This window comes from Ahaetulla prasina, chromosome 18 (assembly GCF_028640845.1).
Source record: "Ahaetulla prasina isolate Xishuangbanna chromosome 18, ASM2864084v1, whole genome shotgun sequence".
Classification (NCBI taxonomy): Eukaryota; Metazoa; Chordata; class Lepidosauria; order Squamata; family Colubridae; genus Ahaetulla; species Ahaetulla prasina.
In genome coordinates, this window is record NC_080556.1 from 3656624 (window position 1) to 3675028 (window position 18405).

An 18405-nucleotide genomic window follows, 5' to 3' on the forward strand; every position below is an offset into this window, starting at 1 on the left:
TTTAATAACTGCAGGAAAAAAAAACATACAAAGAAGCAATTTCTTTAAAAAAAAAAAACCTCACATTAAAAAAATAACTGCATAAACACAATATTCCTTTTTTTTTCTTTTTTCTTTTTTTTCTTTTGCATTGCACTTTAGAGCCGAACCCATTCGTTGCAAAGGAAGGAGGGCAGAGACCTCAAACTTAGACAAAAGTTTGCATCATGCAAGCTAGTTCGCTGAGCGGTTTCGTGCTTTTCTGTGTGTTTTATTTTATTTTATTTTTTGCCTAAGTAACCTGATTCTTTTTTTTTTTTCTAATAAATCTTCCTTTGTATTTATACGGTTGCTTAACCAGTCTCCCACCCGCTCCCCTAAATGTACTTTCCTCCTTTTCAACATTCATGCTTACAATGGCTATTAGAATGGATAATAACAGCTTTTTTAAAAAAATAACTGCATAAACACAATATTCCTTTTTTTTTCTTTTTTCTTTTTTTTCTTTTGCATTGCACTTTAGAGCCGAACCCATTCGTTGCAAAGGAAGGAGGGCAGAGACCTCAAACTTAGACAAAAGTTTGCATCATGCAAGCTAGTTCGCTGAGCGGTTTCGTGCTTTTCTGTGTGTTTTATTTTATTTTATTTTTTGCCTAAGTAACCTGATTCTTTTTTTTTTTTCTAATAAATCTTCCTTTGTATTTATACGGTTGCTTAACCAGTCTCCCACCCGCTCCCCTAAATGTACTTTCCTCCTTTTCAACATTCATGCTTACAATGGCTATTAGAATGGATAATAACAGCTTTTTTTTAAAAAAAAAAATACATTTAATTTCCTTTAGTGTACTGCAAATTAATACTTTAATTTTAGGACAGGCTGCCGCAGTGTGAATACCGGAGGGAGGAAAAAAAAACACCACGTTTTCCTTATGTGTTTTAAGAACAATGAAACGGGAAGGAGAATTTGGACTTTTGTTGAGTAAAGTCAGAATGTGGTTTTGGCATCGTTAAAAATATTCAAGGTTTGGTTTAGGCCAATAAACTTCAGTTTGAAACCCAGTTTGTTGTCAGCTTCTCAGCTGCGGATATGGCTTTTAGGCAACGTGCAAAAAGGGGAATGCAAACTTAATGTTTCGGCTTTTCTGGTTTTATCCTGGTGTGTTTTTCTGTCCTGCCCGTGTCTGCAATCAAACCGGGCCAAAATAAGCCATCATGGAGGCGGGGTGGGGTGGGGGGAAAGCAAATGGAACAAGCCAAGAGTATGTTGCTCGCTTTTGCACAGTTTATTCTCGGCTTTAGGCTTTGCGGGACGTGTGAACGCAGTTCCTTCATCCTGGTCCTTACGAAACAGCCGTCGCTCTTCGGAATTGAGCCTAGCTGGTTATGTAGGGCGGAAAGGATTCTGGTTTAGGAGCAAATTACGGTCAGTGGCTGGCTTCCGACAGGCCTCACATCTCCATCGCCGTTAGATCTTTTGCGCATCGTGAAGTGGCTCTCAGCAGCTCCAGACTCACCCTAGGGTGGGCGTTTCTAACCCGTGACAATCCTGCACCAATGGCACATGGAAAATGGCAGCCAAGGCGGACTCCCAATCCCCTGGGAGGGGCAAGTTACCTATGTTCCTTGCGCCCCGAGCAGCTGACACGGCATTGGCCATGCTTGCAGCCGGTCCTTTAGGCGATAGCGTTTCCCAACCTCGCTGACTTTTAAGACGTGTGGACTTTGACTCCCAGAATTCCCCCAGCCGACCTTGCTGGCTTTGACAAAGTGATAGCAAAGGAGCCACAGGAGCAAACCGGGACGTTGGGGTGATGGGACACTTCAAATTTCTCCCCATCCCCCCCCCCCAAAATTTGTGTGTTTTTTTATATGTGTGTCTTAAGATGGTGGGGCTGCTCAGGGCAGAGCAAAGCCTCCCCCGAGCATCTTCTGGCTGCACTCTGCTAGGACGCGGGAACTGCCGGCACCTTCCAATCCCAAGATTAAAGCATTTGTCAGATGAGAAACAAACAAACAAACAAAACCACCCGTGACCAACCGGGAAAAAAAAAAAGAGAGAGAGATCCCGAAAGAATAAACAAAAGTCGGCTTATTCACAGCAGCAAAAGTCTTTTTGTCTCTTTTAATACAAAGGCGAAAGTCTCGTTTCGTTCAAAGGGCATCCAACGTTCTCCGGACTGTAGCGGCGGCAGGTCCCGGAGGAGGAGTCCATCAAACACTGCAAATTTCGGAGGCGCCATGGATCAAAAAAAGTGGAATGAATTCGCTGAGCAAAACGGAAGGCGGGTTTGTTTTTCTCGCCACCCCCCCACCCCAAAAAAACCCCAACAACAACACATGCGCGCGTGCCATTCACTCGTTCCCGCGTCTTGCTCACAAGCAACTGGGAGGGGGGGAAATCGATCCAGTTGTTCCTTTTTCAGGTTTGAACTTCTTCCTTCCCTCTCGTCGACGTGATTGGTTATTGTTTGCTAAAGTTGGAAGTGCTTTGGAGTTCAAAGCGAGTCTTTGCGAGGAACAAAACACTGAATTTCGTAAGGCTGGGTTTATTTAGGACAGAGTTCTATTCCTAAACGCACAAACATCCTCCGCTACTAACTTTTTCTCTCTCTTTTTTTTTTTTAAAAAAAAATGATCAAAACGTAGGGAAAACAAAACAGGCTGGAGAAAGGGAGCGGGAAAAAAAATCCCAAAATTGGAAATTCTCCTTTTAAAAAAAAAAATCCCTTGATTTGAAATAATTCATGGCTATTTTTCTTTCCTGAAACACTTTCCAACAACACCTGTACCAATTTACACGTTAGGCATCAAAAAGATCCCACCCCTGGCCCCAGCATTCATATATAATATATTTTATTTTTTTAAAAAAAATCTTGTCAATGATTTTAATACGTCGTCTTGACTTAAATGGTTTGCATTTTGAAATAGCTTATAACAAAAGGGCTCATTGGGGTTTGTGTGTTTACGTATGTGGGTGTGTGGATACACAGACACACACATACATATATTTATATTTATATATATATATATTTGTAGCAGCCCTCAAAGTTTGTCCCTTATTTCCACAAATGCTGCTGCCCGGATAAGTTTTTCTCCCCCCCCCCCCCAGTAGAAAAGAAAAATACATTTTTAAATTTTTTTTCCCATTTTTTTTTTTTTTTTTTGCTGCGGACTCAAAAGAGTAAGATTTATAAACACTTTTCACGTTATAGGCACAGGAAAATGTTGTGCTATACGGATTTTTTTTAAAAAAAGAGGCAGAATTCAGTGCTTTTCGTTATAAAGAGTAACATCTTTTGCCCTCCGATTGAAGAACCAGATCCATGGTTTAGCCACATGCAGGGATTGGGGAAACGCCTCTTCCACGCAGTCTTCCTTACTATGCACGGATCGGCCCTCGGGCCACACAGGCAGGATTCCACCGGTCTTGGGCGGGCGGGTCGGGTTTCAGTTCTCAGGGTCTTTTGGGGTGTGCGCACTGTTGGGCAGATCGTTATGCTTTGACCAGAGTTGCTCTTGCAGTTCCTTGACGGCTTTTTCCAAGTTCTCGCGCGCTTCGCGCTCGTGCAAGAGGTCGGCGCGCAGCTGTTCTCGGTCCGCCTCTGCGTGCTGGAGCTTCACCTGCAGATCTTCGATCTGGTGGGATGAGACGAGCAGAGCAAGAGGGTTAGCGGGGTTCCCCAAACTGCTTAGAGCGATGGGGGGGGGGTGGGCACGAAGGTGGGTGAGCACCTCCCTCTCTCTCCTAGCTTTTTGGACCCTCGTCCTTGGTTGCTTTTTGTGAAGGCAGGCCGTGGATTTGGCTAAGTTAGCAACTGGGGAAGGAGACACAGCATCTCTGTCTCTCTCCCTGCATCCCGCCCCCTCTCTCTCTCTCTCATCGTATTTAAGCCCTTTATTGGTACAGCAGTTGGGCGTTAAGGCAGAAAGACTAGGCGCATTTATTTGTGTCGCTCGCACGCCGAGCCCCTGCAACCGTGAGAAAATTGAAAATGTACCGAGCCACCTGCAAAAGCCCTGAAGAGGCAGCTGAGCTTTAGCAGGAAAAAGCCAGACAGTGCAATTTGGGGCTCCTGCCTGCCACATCCCAGCTGTGCAAGTGGGAGGCGACCACCTGGCGCACCGTTTCCATCTAAGGCTTCATAACGGAGATGCCACGCTCAGAAGACTCCTCTTTGCTTCACTTTCTATCTCGGCTCTCCTGAAACTGGCAGGTGTCAGCCAGGTAGACGAGACAGGAAACACGAGAAGCTATGCTAATTCTACTTCATTGTAAAGCTATGTTAACAGGATCTGGAACAGTTTTTCTTTCCTTCCCTTTTACAGCCCCTCGCAAAATCTAGATAAGGATCCCTTCTGAGCCTGTTTCTCCACTCATTGTACATCGGTGGGCTCTGCTGTCCCTTATCTGTCCGTGGCTCTGTCTCCCAAGACCATTCCCGTAGACCATTACAGAGCAGAGGTGTATAATTTCGTATAATTTTACCACCGGTTCGCCACGCATTGAAAACGTGTGCGTGTGCCTTCTGCGCAGCCTTCTGCGCATGCGCTTTGCTCACGCATGCCGCTTGCACACATGCGCACGGCATAGAAAATGTGGCTAAATAAGACAGCATAGTGCTGGGGTGTGTGGGCAGGCACTACCAGTTCTCCCGAACCAGCTGAATACGACCACTGTTACAGAGGCTCTCAAAGGGATTTTTTTCATTAGCAGCCTTTTCTGTTAACCAGGTGAGGCCGGGAAAGATATCCTGGTGATGACAAGACTCTCCCACAAGGTAGTTTCACAGTCTGACTCAACCCAAGAACGGGAATCTGAACTCAAAACTGGAAAGTTCTCAGACTCATGGGGCGGAGGAGACATTTGAGCGCGAGATGCTCAGACCCACACTCAGGGTTTCCACTGAGCCTTCTCGCGAAGGGTTACGTTGAACGGTCCGGAAAGCAGGACCGCTAACCTCAGAGGGTTCCTTGATTATTATTTTTTTAATTTTGGAGGGGAGGGCAGAGGTCTCTTGAGCATTGCAAGCCAAGTTCCGGGATGGGAAGAGAGCACCGTTGCTGCCACACTCACCTGGGCTGAGTATTTGGCTCGTAGACGGCCGGCCTCGCAGCCCTTGTCGCATACCCGGACCTGTCGGGCCTGCTCCAGTTCCCGCTTGAGCCGTATCCGAGACTCGTTGGCCTCTTTCATTTTCTTCTCGTTCTCCGCCCGGAGGCGTTCAATCTCCTTCCTCAGGTTGCGCTTGGCTTCCGTCGCCTCCCTCAACTTCTCCTTCTTGGCCACGCGGAGGAACTCCAGCTCCTGGGACAACAAGGCGTATTAACAGCGGAAAGGCCCCGGGGGAGGAGGAAGAGGAGGGGGAGGGGGAAACGCTCCTTAGGCCCACCTACAAATCTGACTTCCTCCTTGACTTTGCTTGTCAAAAGGTCACAAAATGGGATCACGTGACCCCGCAACTGTCATATATGAACCAGCTGTCAATCATACAAATATAAATCATGTGACCATGGAGATGCTGCCCCGGTCATAAGTGTGAAAAAGTCACTTTTTTTTCAGTGCTGCCGTAACTTCGAACAGTCACTAACTGAACTGTTGTAAGTCAAGGATTACCTGTAATGCAACACCACCCAATGTGAGCTTCGAAGATCCAGGTGGACCATTAGAAGCGGAGAAGAGTTAAATTTGAGTGCCACCCAGAGACTCTATACTCAAATCTAGTCCCACGGGGTCCCCTCCATGCCCTCGACTCCGGGGTGGCACCCCATTACCTGGTGGAGACTGCGCTTGGCCTGCAAGGCGGCGTTGAGTTTCTCCTCCTGCTTCACCCTCATCTTCACCACCTCGTGGAGGAATTTCTCTTTGGCTTCTTTCGTGTCCAGACCGCCATCCAAGGCCTGCCTCAGATGCTCCAGCTCGGCTTCCAGCCCGTTGGACCCGTTCTGAGACTCGGCGTGACTTGACACTTCAAAGACGGCGTTGCCGCCGGCGGGCTGGACTTGCAGGCTGGGGGAATTCATATCCTTGGCTGAACTCGAAGAGGTGAAGGACGGGGATGAGAGCGAGGACAGGGAAGAAGTGACTGCAGAGAGAAGGAAAGAAGTCACGGCAATCAGGCAGCCCATCCCCGGGCAACGTGTGGGGATTGTGGGGTGCATAAGTCAAACCCTGTTTCACGCTCATGCGCTATAACCATAAAGGGAGTGCGCGTGAAAAGAAATACCGCATTGGTGGGAAGCGTGTCTTGCACTTCTGTCCCTGGAACAGGGCCTATTTTGACTGTGTGAAGCCAAGACCAGCATTCTTTCAACCTTACAGAATTGCGGCATTGAACAACACTCAAGGGAAGTCCCGTTCTCTGTCTGGCCACCTTCTCCAGACAGGTCTGAAGCCCCAAAGACAGTTTGCTTTAAAAAAAAAAAAAAAAAAAGTTCGACCTATTGGAAGGATGGTTTTAACGTAAAATTATTGTAGGAGACGACCAGGCTGAGCTCAAGGGAGGGAGGAGTCAAACGCGTCATGAGTCTCTCCTCACCCACAAGAGATCTAATCCCAGACCACCTTGAATTCCTTCTTATTCTTTATCTCCCGCTAATTTCCCTTGACTGTTAGTAGTTCAGATTCTTGTAGACAGCTTACAATATTTTTTTATACACATTTGAACTGCCTGGCTCTCCTGATTTTCCTGGTGCAAGTCCCACTTACATTCTTCTCTCGTTTCCACTTCTATCTCGGCTTCGGATTCTTTCTCTTCTTCCATGGCAGGGGCGGGAGCAGCGACAGCGGGCACAGCAGCAACAGTGGGTGTCGGTTCGGGAACAGCTGGGTGTTCGGCGACGACGTGTTTCCTTTTCCGGAGCTGGGGAGGGCTGCTGAGGGGCTCGGCGTTCCGCAAGGCAGCCGGGGGGCACAGTGGGTTGCTTACGATCTTTGGCTGAGGAGGGGGGGCCAGCGCCACATTGGGCGCGACGGAGTTCTCAAAACTTTTATACGAATAGAAACTGTGCAAGAAAAAAAAAGGCTGGGTTACCTCGCAGCCCCCACAAAGCTATTTTGGGGTGACTCACCTGCTTCCCTCGAAGATCGCTCCTTGGGAAGGTTTCCGTGCCATTTCTCATTAACGCAGTGAATCATCGAAAAGGCTTAATTGCCAGCTTTGAAAAGCTCACTTCTTCACTGGGCAAACTAAAGTCTTATTTTGAGGCTCCAAAATTTTAAAGAGGCAAAGCAACTTCGGTATCTTTTTTTTTTTTTTAAACTTAGGAATGTTCACGTAGTTCTTGGCTTACGACCACAATCTCTCTTGCTAAGCGAGATAGTTGTCAAAGTGGATTTTGCCCCATTCAACCCCCTTTCTGGTCACCGTTGTTAAGTGAACTCCCTGCAGTTCAATGAGTAACATGAACGGGGATTCCCCCCATTTGGCTTTGCTTGTCAGAAGGCCGCAAAACGGGATCACATGACACACACAAACACACCGCCGCAACCGCCATAATTATGAGGCAGCTGCCAAGCAATCACGTAACCATGCAATGGTTGTTAAGTGTGAAAACTGGTCACGCGTCACTTCTTTCAGTGCTATGGTAACTTCCAGTGGTCACTGAATGAACTGTTGTAAGTCAAGGACTATCTTAGGTCCTTTAGTAGGCATATGCAAATCAGGGAAGTATTAATCAGTTGTTCAATTAAATAGCAAGCTACTGCAGAGCTTGATGTGACCGTAGACCAAAGGCACAATTTATTCATTAATACACACCAAAGTCTTAATTTTATACCCCGGTTCTGTTTGTAGTGTTTTACTTGTTTTATTTGTAGTGTTTTATTTGTGGTATTAAGATCCTGTGGCATTGATGTACCCTGTGGGATATTTTTCAGAGCCCTTGTATTCAAGTAGCGCACCTGGCCGCCTACTAAATTTAACGGCCTTCAAATTTCGGCCAGTCGGGGAAACTCCGCTTCTCCTTACCTGTCTCTGATCAACGTAGGGATGTGGTTGGTGACGTCTTTCTCGCTGGCTGAAACGGCGGGGGACCAGGGCCGGAATGCAGAAAGACGTTGCCGGGGATGGAGACACCCAATATTCTGGGTTTTTAAAAAGAAAATAGAGAGGAAAAAAAAATCCCAGTAAGAGACAAATGGATAAAACAAAGATATAACGAACGACCCGGCTGAAGGCAGACTGGAAAGGGATCGAGTTTTGTAGATCCAGATTTTTGAACCTCTGGGTAAATGCTACAAAGGTTTGTGAGTGCTGCGTACCGCACAGAAGCTAGGATGTCGAGCCTGCTGGACCAACATCAGAATGTTGTTCGCACTCCAATGTATGAAGCCAACCAGGGATGAGATTCAGCCGGTTCGGGCCGACCAAATACTAATTTTACATCTGGTTCGCTGAACTGGTAGCTGCAAGGACTGGCTGGCCCCTCCCACCCCTTCCCTCCCAGTGGACTCCACGCGGCCCGATGCCAGGTAAGTGCAGGGCCTGCATGGAGGCTCTGGGAGGGCAAAAAATGGGCCTCCCATAAGTCTGCAAATGGGCCCTTTTCCAGCCTCTGGAGAGACTCCGGAGCCTGGGGGAGGCAGTTTTCGCCCTCCTGGAGGCTCAAGGAAAGGCTCCGGAGCCTGGGGGAGAGTGAAAACACCCTTCCCCCCTGCCATGGTGCAGGAAGCTGAGTAGGCCATGCCCACCCAGCCACTGGACAGAGAACCAGTTGTAAAATTTTTGAATCCTGTCCCTGAAGCCAACGCAAAGTTAGCCAGACTCTCAAATCCAACCCGAGGGCCATCCTGGGCTCCATCCACCCAACTCGGTCAGACAAGGAAGAATTTGGGGTTTTTTGGGGGGCGGGGGGGATGTTGCACCTTTCAGCCTTCAAAACCTGACAAGCTTTCCCCAAACTCACCTTACTGGATGAATTTGACAAGGATCGTAGCCAGCTGGACTGCTTCTCTTTGTCCCCAAGTAAGGGAGACTGCAGGGCATCGTCTGTTTTGGGTTTCTTGGGGACAGGAGGATCGGACAGGACCTGAAAGGGAAGAGAGGACTTATTTTAAAAAAACAAAAAACAATTGGCTATTTTCCACTGCATTTCAAAAAAGAACGAACGTCCACCAAAGGCCGGCCAATATTACAGCCACAGGACCTAGTTTGCAGCCTCTTCCACAGCTTCATTAAAGCTGCTTCCCTCCCACCCACCCCCAATTAAAAAGGAATCCACTTTGCTCCGACACCAGAGAACGAGGAAGAGAAAAATTGGGTCTGAGGTTAAAACTCAAAACGCCAGCATCCTAAAATGGCAGACTTCATTAAGTCCCTGCAGGGCGTCGAACAAGACCATTATGCTTCGAAACAGGGGTAACTCAAAATTCGGCATGAGGTGCTCATTCAAGACTTTAAAAAGCCTGAACTTGTACCTATGCTGCAAATACAGATATATATTTTTTTTCTTCTGTCCCTGGCATACCAAAAAAGTCCACTTTTGAGCGCAACAGAGGTCTCAAAAAAAAACACATCCAATCAGTTCAAGCCCACCTAACGCCAACCTTTGAAAGAACGGGTTTTAAATGGTTCGTAAATCTGAACTCCATATATTGCAGAAAAAAACAGCGGCAAACCGGCTCGTTGCCCAAATGAAGCCACTGTCAAATCCCCTGGCACCAAATCCAATCCAAGAGGAGACACGATCTATTTAATTATATTTCGGCGGAAACTTGTACCAGGCTTGAGGGGAGGTTTTTTTTTTGGGGAAATCTATTAAATTGACGGTGCTGCTGTGTCGGTCAGGAGAGGTATTCAGTGCCGTTAACCTGACTTTTTCCCGAAACCAAATAACTTCTCAAAGATGCATTCCTAAAACCACCGTTCTATAGAAGCGAGATGCTTTTTCTTAAAAGGATGAGATTTTAGAGATTTGGGGGGGGGGCGGTAAAAGAAACGACCCAGCCAAAGAATTTGCAAAACTGCCCGCCTGGCTAATTGGAAGAGGGAAAGGTGAGCCTTGAAGACGGGCGGCTGTGGTTCTGGAATCGGAACGCCAAGATCTTTTCCTCCCCTTCGCGATGCGAACAACCCAGACTTTTGTTATTCTGTTTGCAGCGGTTGTTAAGGCGATGACTTCACAATGCCGCAGCTGCAGCAGATTCTGCTGGCCGCTTGCCGAGATCCTTGCTTTGTGCCTCTTCCACCAGTCGCTCTGCTCGGCCTATATATCACCGGGCCGTTGGGGGTGGGAGGGAGAAGAAAACCCTCTGATCCATCACCACCTCCGGACTTTTCCAGGGGCCGCATTCCGAGGGTCTTTTTCCCTCCCCCCCCCCACTTGACACCGAGTCTCCCAGGGCAGGAATGAAATCCCCCGTCTGCTCCAACAAGGCAGGAGCCATGAGGGATCCCACCTACCTAAAAAAAAAGCCCTCTCGATTTTCGTCCCCCGACCCCCTTTTCCTATCAAGACCACCTGCTGGCTTTTCTGGAATTCGGAGCCAGATCAGGCGGCCAAGGAAGCAACTGGATTCTGAGCATCTAACCAGGCCAAGAAAGCCTGGCCTGGTTTCCTCTCTTTCCCCCCGCACCGCTTTCGTCTCCCAAACTTGCCCCTTGCGCTCACAAAAGGGCTGGTCTCGGTTCCAGACCTCCTTTTGCTTTGATTAAATAAACCAACAAACACGGGTTTGTGTGTTTGCCCTGGGACTTGCACACCAGGGTTAACGGGGGATCATCTTTTGCTCCTCCTGCTGCTGCTGCATAGGAAAAAGGAAACGGTGACAGCATCCGAATGATATTTGGCAAATGCTGCCGGTCCCAGCCCGGTCTGTGGGGATGGCTGAAGGGGGAGGGAGGGGAGAAGCAGGTGGCGGAGCTCAGAACAGGGGCCTGTTCTTTCCTCCCATCCCTGTTTTTGGGGGGGAATCTGATGTTCCCCCCTCTTCCCCCCCCCCACCTCTGCAGGAAGGATATTTCTTTTGCAGATGGGAGGGGTTGGGGGGAGGGTAGATGGCAAGTCTCATAGCCTTAGCAAAAGAGCTCCTGGGACGGATGGGTTTGTTTGTTTGTTATTTATTGATTATTTATTTTATATTTATTGATTAAACTTCCCTGTCACCCGTTGCACCCGTAAGGCGATTCCGGCTGGGCGACAAAACGGTTTAGAAAAGGTGGAATATAACAAGTCGAGATGAAGAAGGCTTATTTAAATAAGAGCCAAAACCAATTAATTGGCCCCCTTGAATGCCAACCAACCAGACTCGGCAGGTAGCAACCGAATCTTCTGGCGGTTTGTTCCTTTCGACTTTGTTGACCTCCCGTCACAAAGTTGAATTTGTGGGAAAAGTCCGGCTACCAACAAACTGGCCACTAGTCACTTCTTTAGATAAAATAACCAGGTGTCCAGAAAGGATGTCCGAGAGAGAAGCCACATCTTCCCGTCTCCATCGGAGAGGCCAGACATGCACAAAGCAAGCAGGCAAGGTGTGTTTCGAAAAAAATGACGCAAGATCAATGGTGTGCAAGATCCAGCACACGGCGGTCCCCATCATGCGCCTCCCAGAATGACACTGTTGCCTCCCATCCCTCAGATGTTTCGTGCTCAAACCACTTGGCGGGTTCCAAGGATGGCACCCCGGCTGCCAGCGAAGGCATCTCGGAGCCCCAAAGGATCACAGGAGAGATGTGGGGCTCAAAAGGAAAGGAGGGGCACGCGCTCAACCCCAAAAACTGACTCTGCAGGCGCCTTATTCCCATTCTGGGTTCCAAACAGATGTTCCACGGAAGGCAGCGCCTGTTCCCGCCGAAGGTCACTCCCCGCACGCGGCTCTTAACGGGGCTCGTATCAAACCCCCCTCGCTGACGCAGGTTCACGTTGGACATGCATGGCTGGTCCTGTGTGGCCGTGGCAAAGCTGAGCGTGGTCGCAGGCCAAGAGAGGCTTCTTCTTCCCCACCCCCCCCACCCACTTTGGAGGGCCACCCCCTCCCCCGTCATCTTTAGGCCGAGGCCTCATCAGAAGATCGGCAGGCAAGGTGATAGCACAGTTGGCAGGAGCTCGAAATACATCAGCAAAAATGTCAAGGCCCAAGGGAGACCTTTCCACGCTCGGGGGGACTCGGCTGCCAGATGGCCTCTCGCCAGCCAATTCCCTCCCCCCTCTGTCCGCCCGCCGACAGCTCTTTCACTACCAAAACCCATCCCCCCTCTACAATCCCTGGTATTTGAACGCTGGGGCGTTCCCTTTCCCAACTCCATCCAACCCTTTGCAAATTCTCTCCCCGGGCCGCCTAGTCTGTTCTCTTGGTTTCCGCAGGAAATCTCAACTCACGTTTTCCCTCTGCGCACTTCGGTTCACGTTCCTTAAAAATGACACACACGCAAAACACACCCCCAATGTCCCAGTGGTCAGGAAGGGTTTTCCCTCGTGCAGGTAAAAACGGATATGGGCTAAAGGACGGTCCAGCTGCTTTAATTTCAAGGAATTTTTGTGTGTTTTCCTTTAGTTGCGGCATGAGAGGCTATGGGGTGAGGGGGCACCTATCCCTTACCTCCCTCCCTCCCTCCCGCTCTCTCTCGCTCTCGTTTTCTAAAAGCACCTTTTTCCCACTTGCCACAAGCCTGACTAGGTGGCTCAGTGGCTAAGACACTGAGATTGTCAATCAGAAAGGTCGGCATTTCAGCGGTTCTAATCTCCTGCGTGAGCCGGGGGTTGGACTAGGTGACCTCCAAGGTCCCTTCCAACTCTGGTACTGTTCCCACTGGCCAAGAATGTAAACCAAACGCCTGTTATTTCTTCCAACCGGAGTTCAATTCCAGGGCTGCCCGAAACGCACCTGACCTCTCGAGAGTTTCCCAATCCATGAAAGAATTACCGCGTAATTGCTTTGCAAACATGCAAAAACACATTGCACCTCTCTCTCTCTTTTTTTTTTCCCGTTGTTGTCTGGCTGAGAATATGGACTTCCCAGGGTGAAATTTGAACTTCAGTAAGCTGGCAAAGAGGACGCGAGAGAGAGAGAGAAAAAACAGACAGACACTGCAAATAGAGAGAGAGAGAGAGAGAGAGAGAGAGAGAGAGAGAGAGAGAGAGGAGCTGCCCACATTTGTGCCTGTGAAAGCATCTGACAAACCAAGCAGGTGCAATGGCCACCAACACACGAGACTTTTATTGGCTCAATTTTTCCGTAGCAACCGAGATGGCGGAGCAAAGCAAAACACACAAGCACACTGCAAAACTCACAGCGTTTCCCACCCAAAAGTTTTGGGCAGAAGGCTGTTTTTTTCTTTTTCTTTTTTTTCTTTTTTTTGACCGAAGCTGGAAAGTCCGCGACTTGTGTGGCTGAGCCACGTTTCCCCCAGGAACAATCCACCGACGTGGCGAAGCTGTTGGGAAGATGGAGATGCGTTTGGTTGGGGAAAGAAGTGTGTGTGTGTGTGTGTGTGTGTGTGTGTGTGTGTGTGTGTGTGTAAAGCAGAAATGTTTCAGCCCTGTTCTCCCATAATCGACAAAAGTTGGTTCAAGCCCCACCAGTTTTATGTGCCACGGTTATGGCTTCCACCCTTCGCTGGTGTGGGATAACAGGAGCAGGAAACGCGTCCAGTCATGGTGAGGTTTCTCTCATGGAACATGACAAGATAACAGAGTTGGAAGGGACCTTGGAGGTCTTCTAGTCCAACCCCTGTAAATCTACCGTAATTATAGGTATGGCTTAAACCCGGGCAATGAAATGCAGTCGGGAAGGAAAGCCCTTCCTGCGTGGATCCAAGGCGTTTGGAAATTTGGAAAACTTTTATTGTCTCTGGGCCACTGCAATCGTGGAAACCTCCCATCCGACAGACTCCCTTTCTCCAGTCTGAGTTCCACAGACTGGCAGAAAAAATTAAGACTGAGCCATGGAAAACAGCCAGAAAAGCCCCAAAAAAATTTGACCAATGAACTATCGGAAAGTTCACATTCTCAAGAGGTTGGTAGTGCCGTTTGCCAAAAGACTTTATCATCTCTCTCTCTCACACACACACATACACGCAGCCCATCTCCCATCACACAGATCTCTGGTAGTTGTGTAGCCCGCACAACCGAAACAGCCAAAGTAGGCATCGCTCATGAAGGACTATGAGGTTCGGCTAAAATTTACCGGTCTTGAGTTAGGCTTTCCCCTTGATCCATTAATCTATTGAACCTGACTAGGTGGCTCAGTGGCTAAGACACTGAGCTTGTCGATCAGAAAGGTCGGCGGTTCGAATCCCTAGTGCAGGTCTCCTGCGTGAGCAGGGGGCCGGACTAGATGACCTCCAAGGTCCCTTCCAACTCTGGTACTGTTCCCACTGGCCAAGAATGCAAACCAAACGCCCGTTATTTCTTCCAACCGGAGTTCGATTCCAGGGCTGCCCGAAACGCACCTGACCTCTCGAGCGTTTCCCAATCCATGAAAGAATTACCGCGTAATTGCTTTGCAAACATGCAAAAACACATTGCACCTCTCTCTCTCTCTTTTTTTTCCCGTTGTTGTCTGGCTGAGAATATGGACTTCCCAGGGTGAAATTTGAACTTCAGTAAGCTGGCAAAGAGGACGCGAGAGAGAGAGAGAAAAAACAGACAGACACTGCAAATAGAGAGAGAGAGAGAGAGAGAGAGAGAGAGAGAGAGAGAGAGAGAGAGAGACAGGGGAGCTGCCCACATTTGTGCCTGTGAAAGCATCTGACAAACCGAGCAGGTGCAATGGCCACCAACACACGAGACTTTTATTGGCTCAATTTTTCCGTAGCAACCGAGATGGCGGAGCAAAAGCAAAACACACAAGCACACTGCAAAACTCACAGCGTTTCCCACCCAAAAGTTTTGGGCAGAAGGCTGTTTTTTTCCTTTTTTTTTTTTTTTTTTTGACCGAAGCTGGAAAGTCCGCGACTTGTGTGGCTGAGCCACGTTTCCCCCAGGAACAATCCACCGACGTGGCGAAGCTGTTGGGAAGACGGAGATGCGTTTGGTTGGGGAAAGAAGTGTGTGTGTGTGTGTGTGTGTGTGTGTGTGTGTGTGTGTGTGTGTGTAAAGCAGAAATGTTTCAGCCCTGTTCTCCCATAATTGACAAAAGTCGGTTCAAGCCCCACCAGTTTTATGTGCCACCGTTATTGGCTTCCACCCTTCGCTGGTGTGGGATAACAGGAGCAGGAAACGCGCCCAGTCATGGTGAGGTTTCTCTCATGGAACATGACAAGATAACAGAGTTGGAAGGGACCTTGGAGGTCTTCTAGTCCAACCCCTGTAAATCTACCGTAATTATAGGTATGGCTTAAACCGGGCAATGAAATGCAGTCGGGAAGGAAAGCCCCCCCTGCGTGGATCCAAGGCGTTTGGAAATTTGGAAAACTTTTATTGTCTCTGGGCCACTGCAATCGTGGAAACCTCCCATCCGACAGACTCCCTTTCTCCAGTCTGAGTTCCACAGACTGGCAGAAAAAATTAAGACTGAGCCATGGAAAACAGCCAGAAAAGCCAAAAAAAAAAATTTGACCAATGAACTATCGGAAGGTTGACATTCTCAAGAGGTTGGTAGTGCCGTTTGCCAAAAGACTTTATCATCTCTCTCTCTCACACACACACATACAGGCAGCCCATCTCCCATCATACAGATCTCTGGCAGTTGTGTAGCCCGCACAACCGAAACAGCCTATTTGATGGGTATTCCAAAGTAGGCCTCGCTCATGAAGGACTATGAGGTTCGGCTAAAATTTACCCGTCTTGAGTCAGGCTTTCCCCTTGATCCATTAATCTATTGAACCTGACTAGGTGGCTCAGTGGCTAAGACACTGAGCTTGTCGATCACTAAGGTCGGCGGTTCGAATCCCTAGTGCAGGTCTCCTGCGTGAGCAGGGGGCCAAACTAGATGACCTCCAAGGTCCCTTCCAACTCTATTACTATTACGTTAGGCACTCACAACCCCTTCCCCCTGTTCAAAACTCATAACACAACTTCTCCTACACCGTCGTCAGTCCGTGCCACGCACTGATCAAACTCAGAACGCAACTCCTACGCGCCATTGTCGGTGCCAACGCTAGCCTCGTTTGGACCGAGGATCAAACTGGCTTTTGAGCTGCCTTCCGATATCACGACTGTCTCAGGAATGCTGTGCTGCCCAAAATTATCGATATTACAGTGGTAGTGGGGGGTTGTGTGTTTGTGTGTTTGAAAGTTCTTCAGAAATGACGCCGAGCTGGTATCTTAAGCTTTATTGACGAGCTGCGATGGAAAAGGACACCACGAACCGCCTTGTAGGAACAGTGGGTTGCATTGCACAAGCTCAGGTTGCTATATTTACCGAGCGGCTTTGAAACTTCCTCTCAGACGTTCTAATCTCATTTCCTCTGCAAAAAAAAAAAATTGTTTTTCTTCTGTGAAGTCTGCACAACGAAGCAAAAATTCATCTGCTTCGCTGGGAAAAAATAAAATAAAATAAAAAAATCACAGCTGCGGCTCCAAATTCCAAACCTGGAGGAAACTTCTGTGTTTTGGGGGGTTTTTTGTTCTTTTTTTTTTTTTTTTTGTTCTCTGCCTCACTGCAACATTTTGGCTGGGTTTCGGTGGAGGGTGGACCGTAAGCTCCCGACGAGAGGAATATTTAGGCACGGTATTTTTAATGATTTCCCACGCTGTTTTAACTTCACGTGGTCTGTTCTTTCGAAACAATCCCCTTCCTTCCCTTCAAAGGTGCTTCCAAGAGAATAATTTCAGGTCGGCCCGCTCCTAAAACGTCTCCACATGAAAACAAGCTATTTTTCTTGTCTCGGCTTCTGTGAAAAGCGCTTTTGTCTATATTAAAAGAGATTTTTTTAAAAAAAACAAAAAAAAACCCAGCGAGCGGAAACCTTGCATCGCTAGGAAACCGAAATCTAAGACACGAAATGGCTTTCGTTTGCTGGGGGAAATGGGTGGTGGTGGTGTAGAAATATAATAAATGTAATAAACTCAAGACAGCAGAGACAAGCCACAGAGACGGTCCAGATGATGACGCTTCCAACCACAACCGAGTGCTGGGGCAACAGTTGTTGGCGCAGGGGGTTGTTGTCAGTGTGAAAACTAAAAAAGACTGCAGGAATTAGGTTTGGGCCTTGGTGCACCCGCCTCCCTCCCTCCCGTTCCTCTGCTATTGGCTGCCATCATCTTCCCCCCCCCATCCCCATTGATTGACAGTGGGAGAAGCAGATCACCCCTGGTCCAAGGGTTCACCGAGACCAATCCAGGCAGTCCTTTCTCCCAACTTTCTCTTGCTTTCCTGGGAGGAAAACTATTAAGCCGCCCTCGGGAAGAAGGGAAAACAACTTACCCTTCCTCCTTCTCCATCTTTCCAACACACACACACATGCTCGGGCTTCGCTGCCCCCCTCCTTCCCATGCGGACGGGCGGACGGCCAAGGGAGCGCAGCTACTCGGAAGCAGAAGGCCCCAGCCAGGAAAAGGTCCCCCTTTCCTCTGGCAATTATCTTTGGCAACCGTCGTGTGGGAACTCTTTTGAATTGGGGAGGTTGCGGAGCACGTGACGGGCGGGAGGGGGCGGACGACTGTTCGCCTGGAGACCATCTTGAAGGAGCTTCGGAAAAGACCCTTGAGACACCAAAAGATCGGAGGCGTATAGGCCAATTCCTCTGACATCCCGAGGGGCTTAAGAAAATCGACGGGGCCTTAGTACTATAACTCTTAAAAGTTTATTTGAGGAGGGGTCCAAATTGCCCATCTCATTTTTCTGGGTCTTGTTGTTTGTTGGATTGGTTTTTGGTGGTTCTTGTTTTTTTCATCTTTGAGCATGAAACACAAACACACAATAAGGCTTCCAAATCCACAATGGCTGAATCCAATGGAACACCTACACCTTCTGCTCGCTCTTAACACGGGCCCGTAAACTGGCAATACAATATAGCTGACCGTAAACGTTTCTCCCTATCGGGGGTCCAGAAGGGGCCCTGAGTTGCTTTAAAGACCTAAAGGGCAGCTTTTAAAACTGACCAGAGACGTCATCCAAACAAGAAGGAAAAGGAAGGAGGTGAACTTAAAAGGGAGGAAAGAAGAAGAAAAAAAAAGGCAATTCTAGTTATACATTACCAGCAATTGGGTCTTGTCCGCCAAACAGAAGGATAGAGCTGAATTTCAGAAAAGGAATTAAGAGATGCTCAAAACTTCAAAGCCGGCGACCAACCTAATTTCGAGATCTGTCTCTCTTCTCAAATTCGGCCTTACGCGTTCCAGATGGCGGAAGACGCTGGGAGCTGTTCTAATTCCTCCGAGTTGAACAGGTGGGGGAGTTGGGAGGTGTCCCACCTAGATGAGAGCGGCTGGAATTCCAGCCCGGGAGCTTCCTCAGCAACGGACGGACGACGACGGCCAATGCCAAACCTGGGCTAGAGGTCACGCAGAGCCCCATCCGTCCACAAGAAGGATGAGCGGTCGCCA

General features: G+C 48.5%; 1 protein-coding gene across 1 annotated transcript in view; it reads right to left on the bottom strand.

Moving 5' to 3' along the window:
- Positions 1–2427: 2427 nt before the first annotated feature.
- SKI (SKI proto-oncogene) overlaps positions 2428–18405 on the bottom strand; it is a 132083-nt gene continuing 116105 nt past the window's right edge. Inside the window, exons 2-7 of the mRNA XM_058161224.1 lie at positions 8884–9006; positions 7947–8062; positions 6686–6981; positions 5752–6062; positions 5054–5284; positions 2428–3615 (exon numbers count right to left, since the gene is read on the bottom strand). Coding sequence (XP_058017207.1) covers positions 3427–3615; positions 5054–5284; positions 5752–6062; positions 6686–6981; positions 7947–8062; positions 8884–9006 — 1266 coding nt within the window. The 3' untranslated portion in view covers positions 2428–3426. The remainder of the gene's footprint in view (positions 3616–5053; positions 5285–5751; positions 6063–6685; positions 6982–7946; positions 8063–8883; positions 9007–18405) is intronic.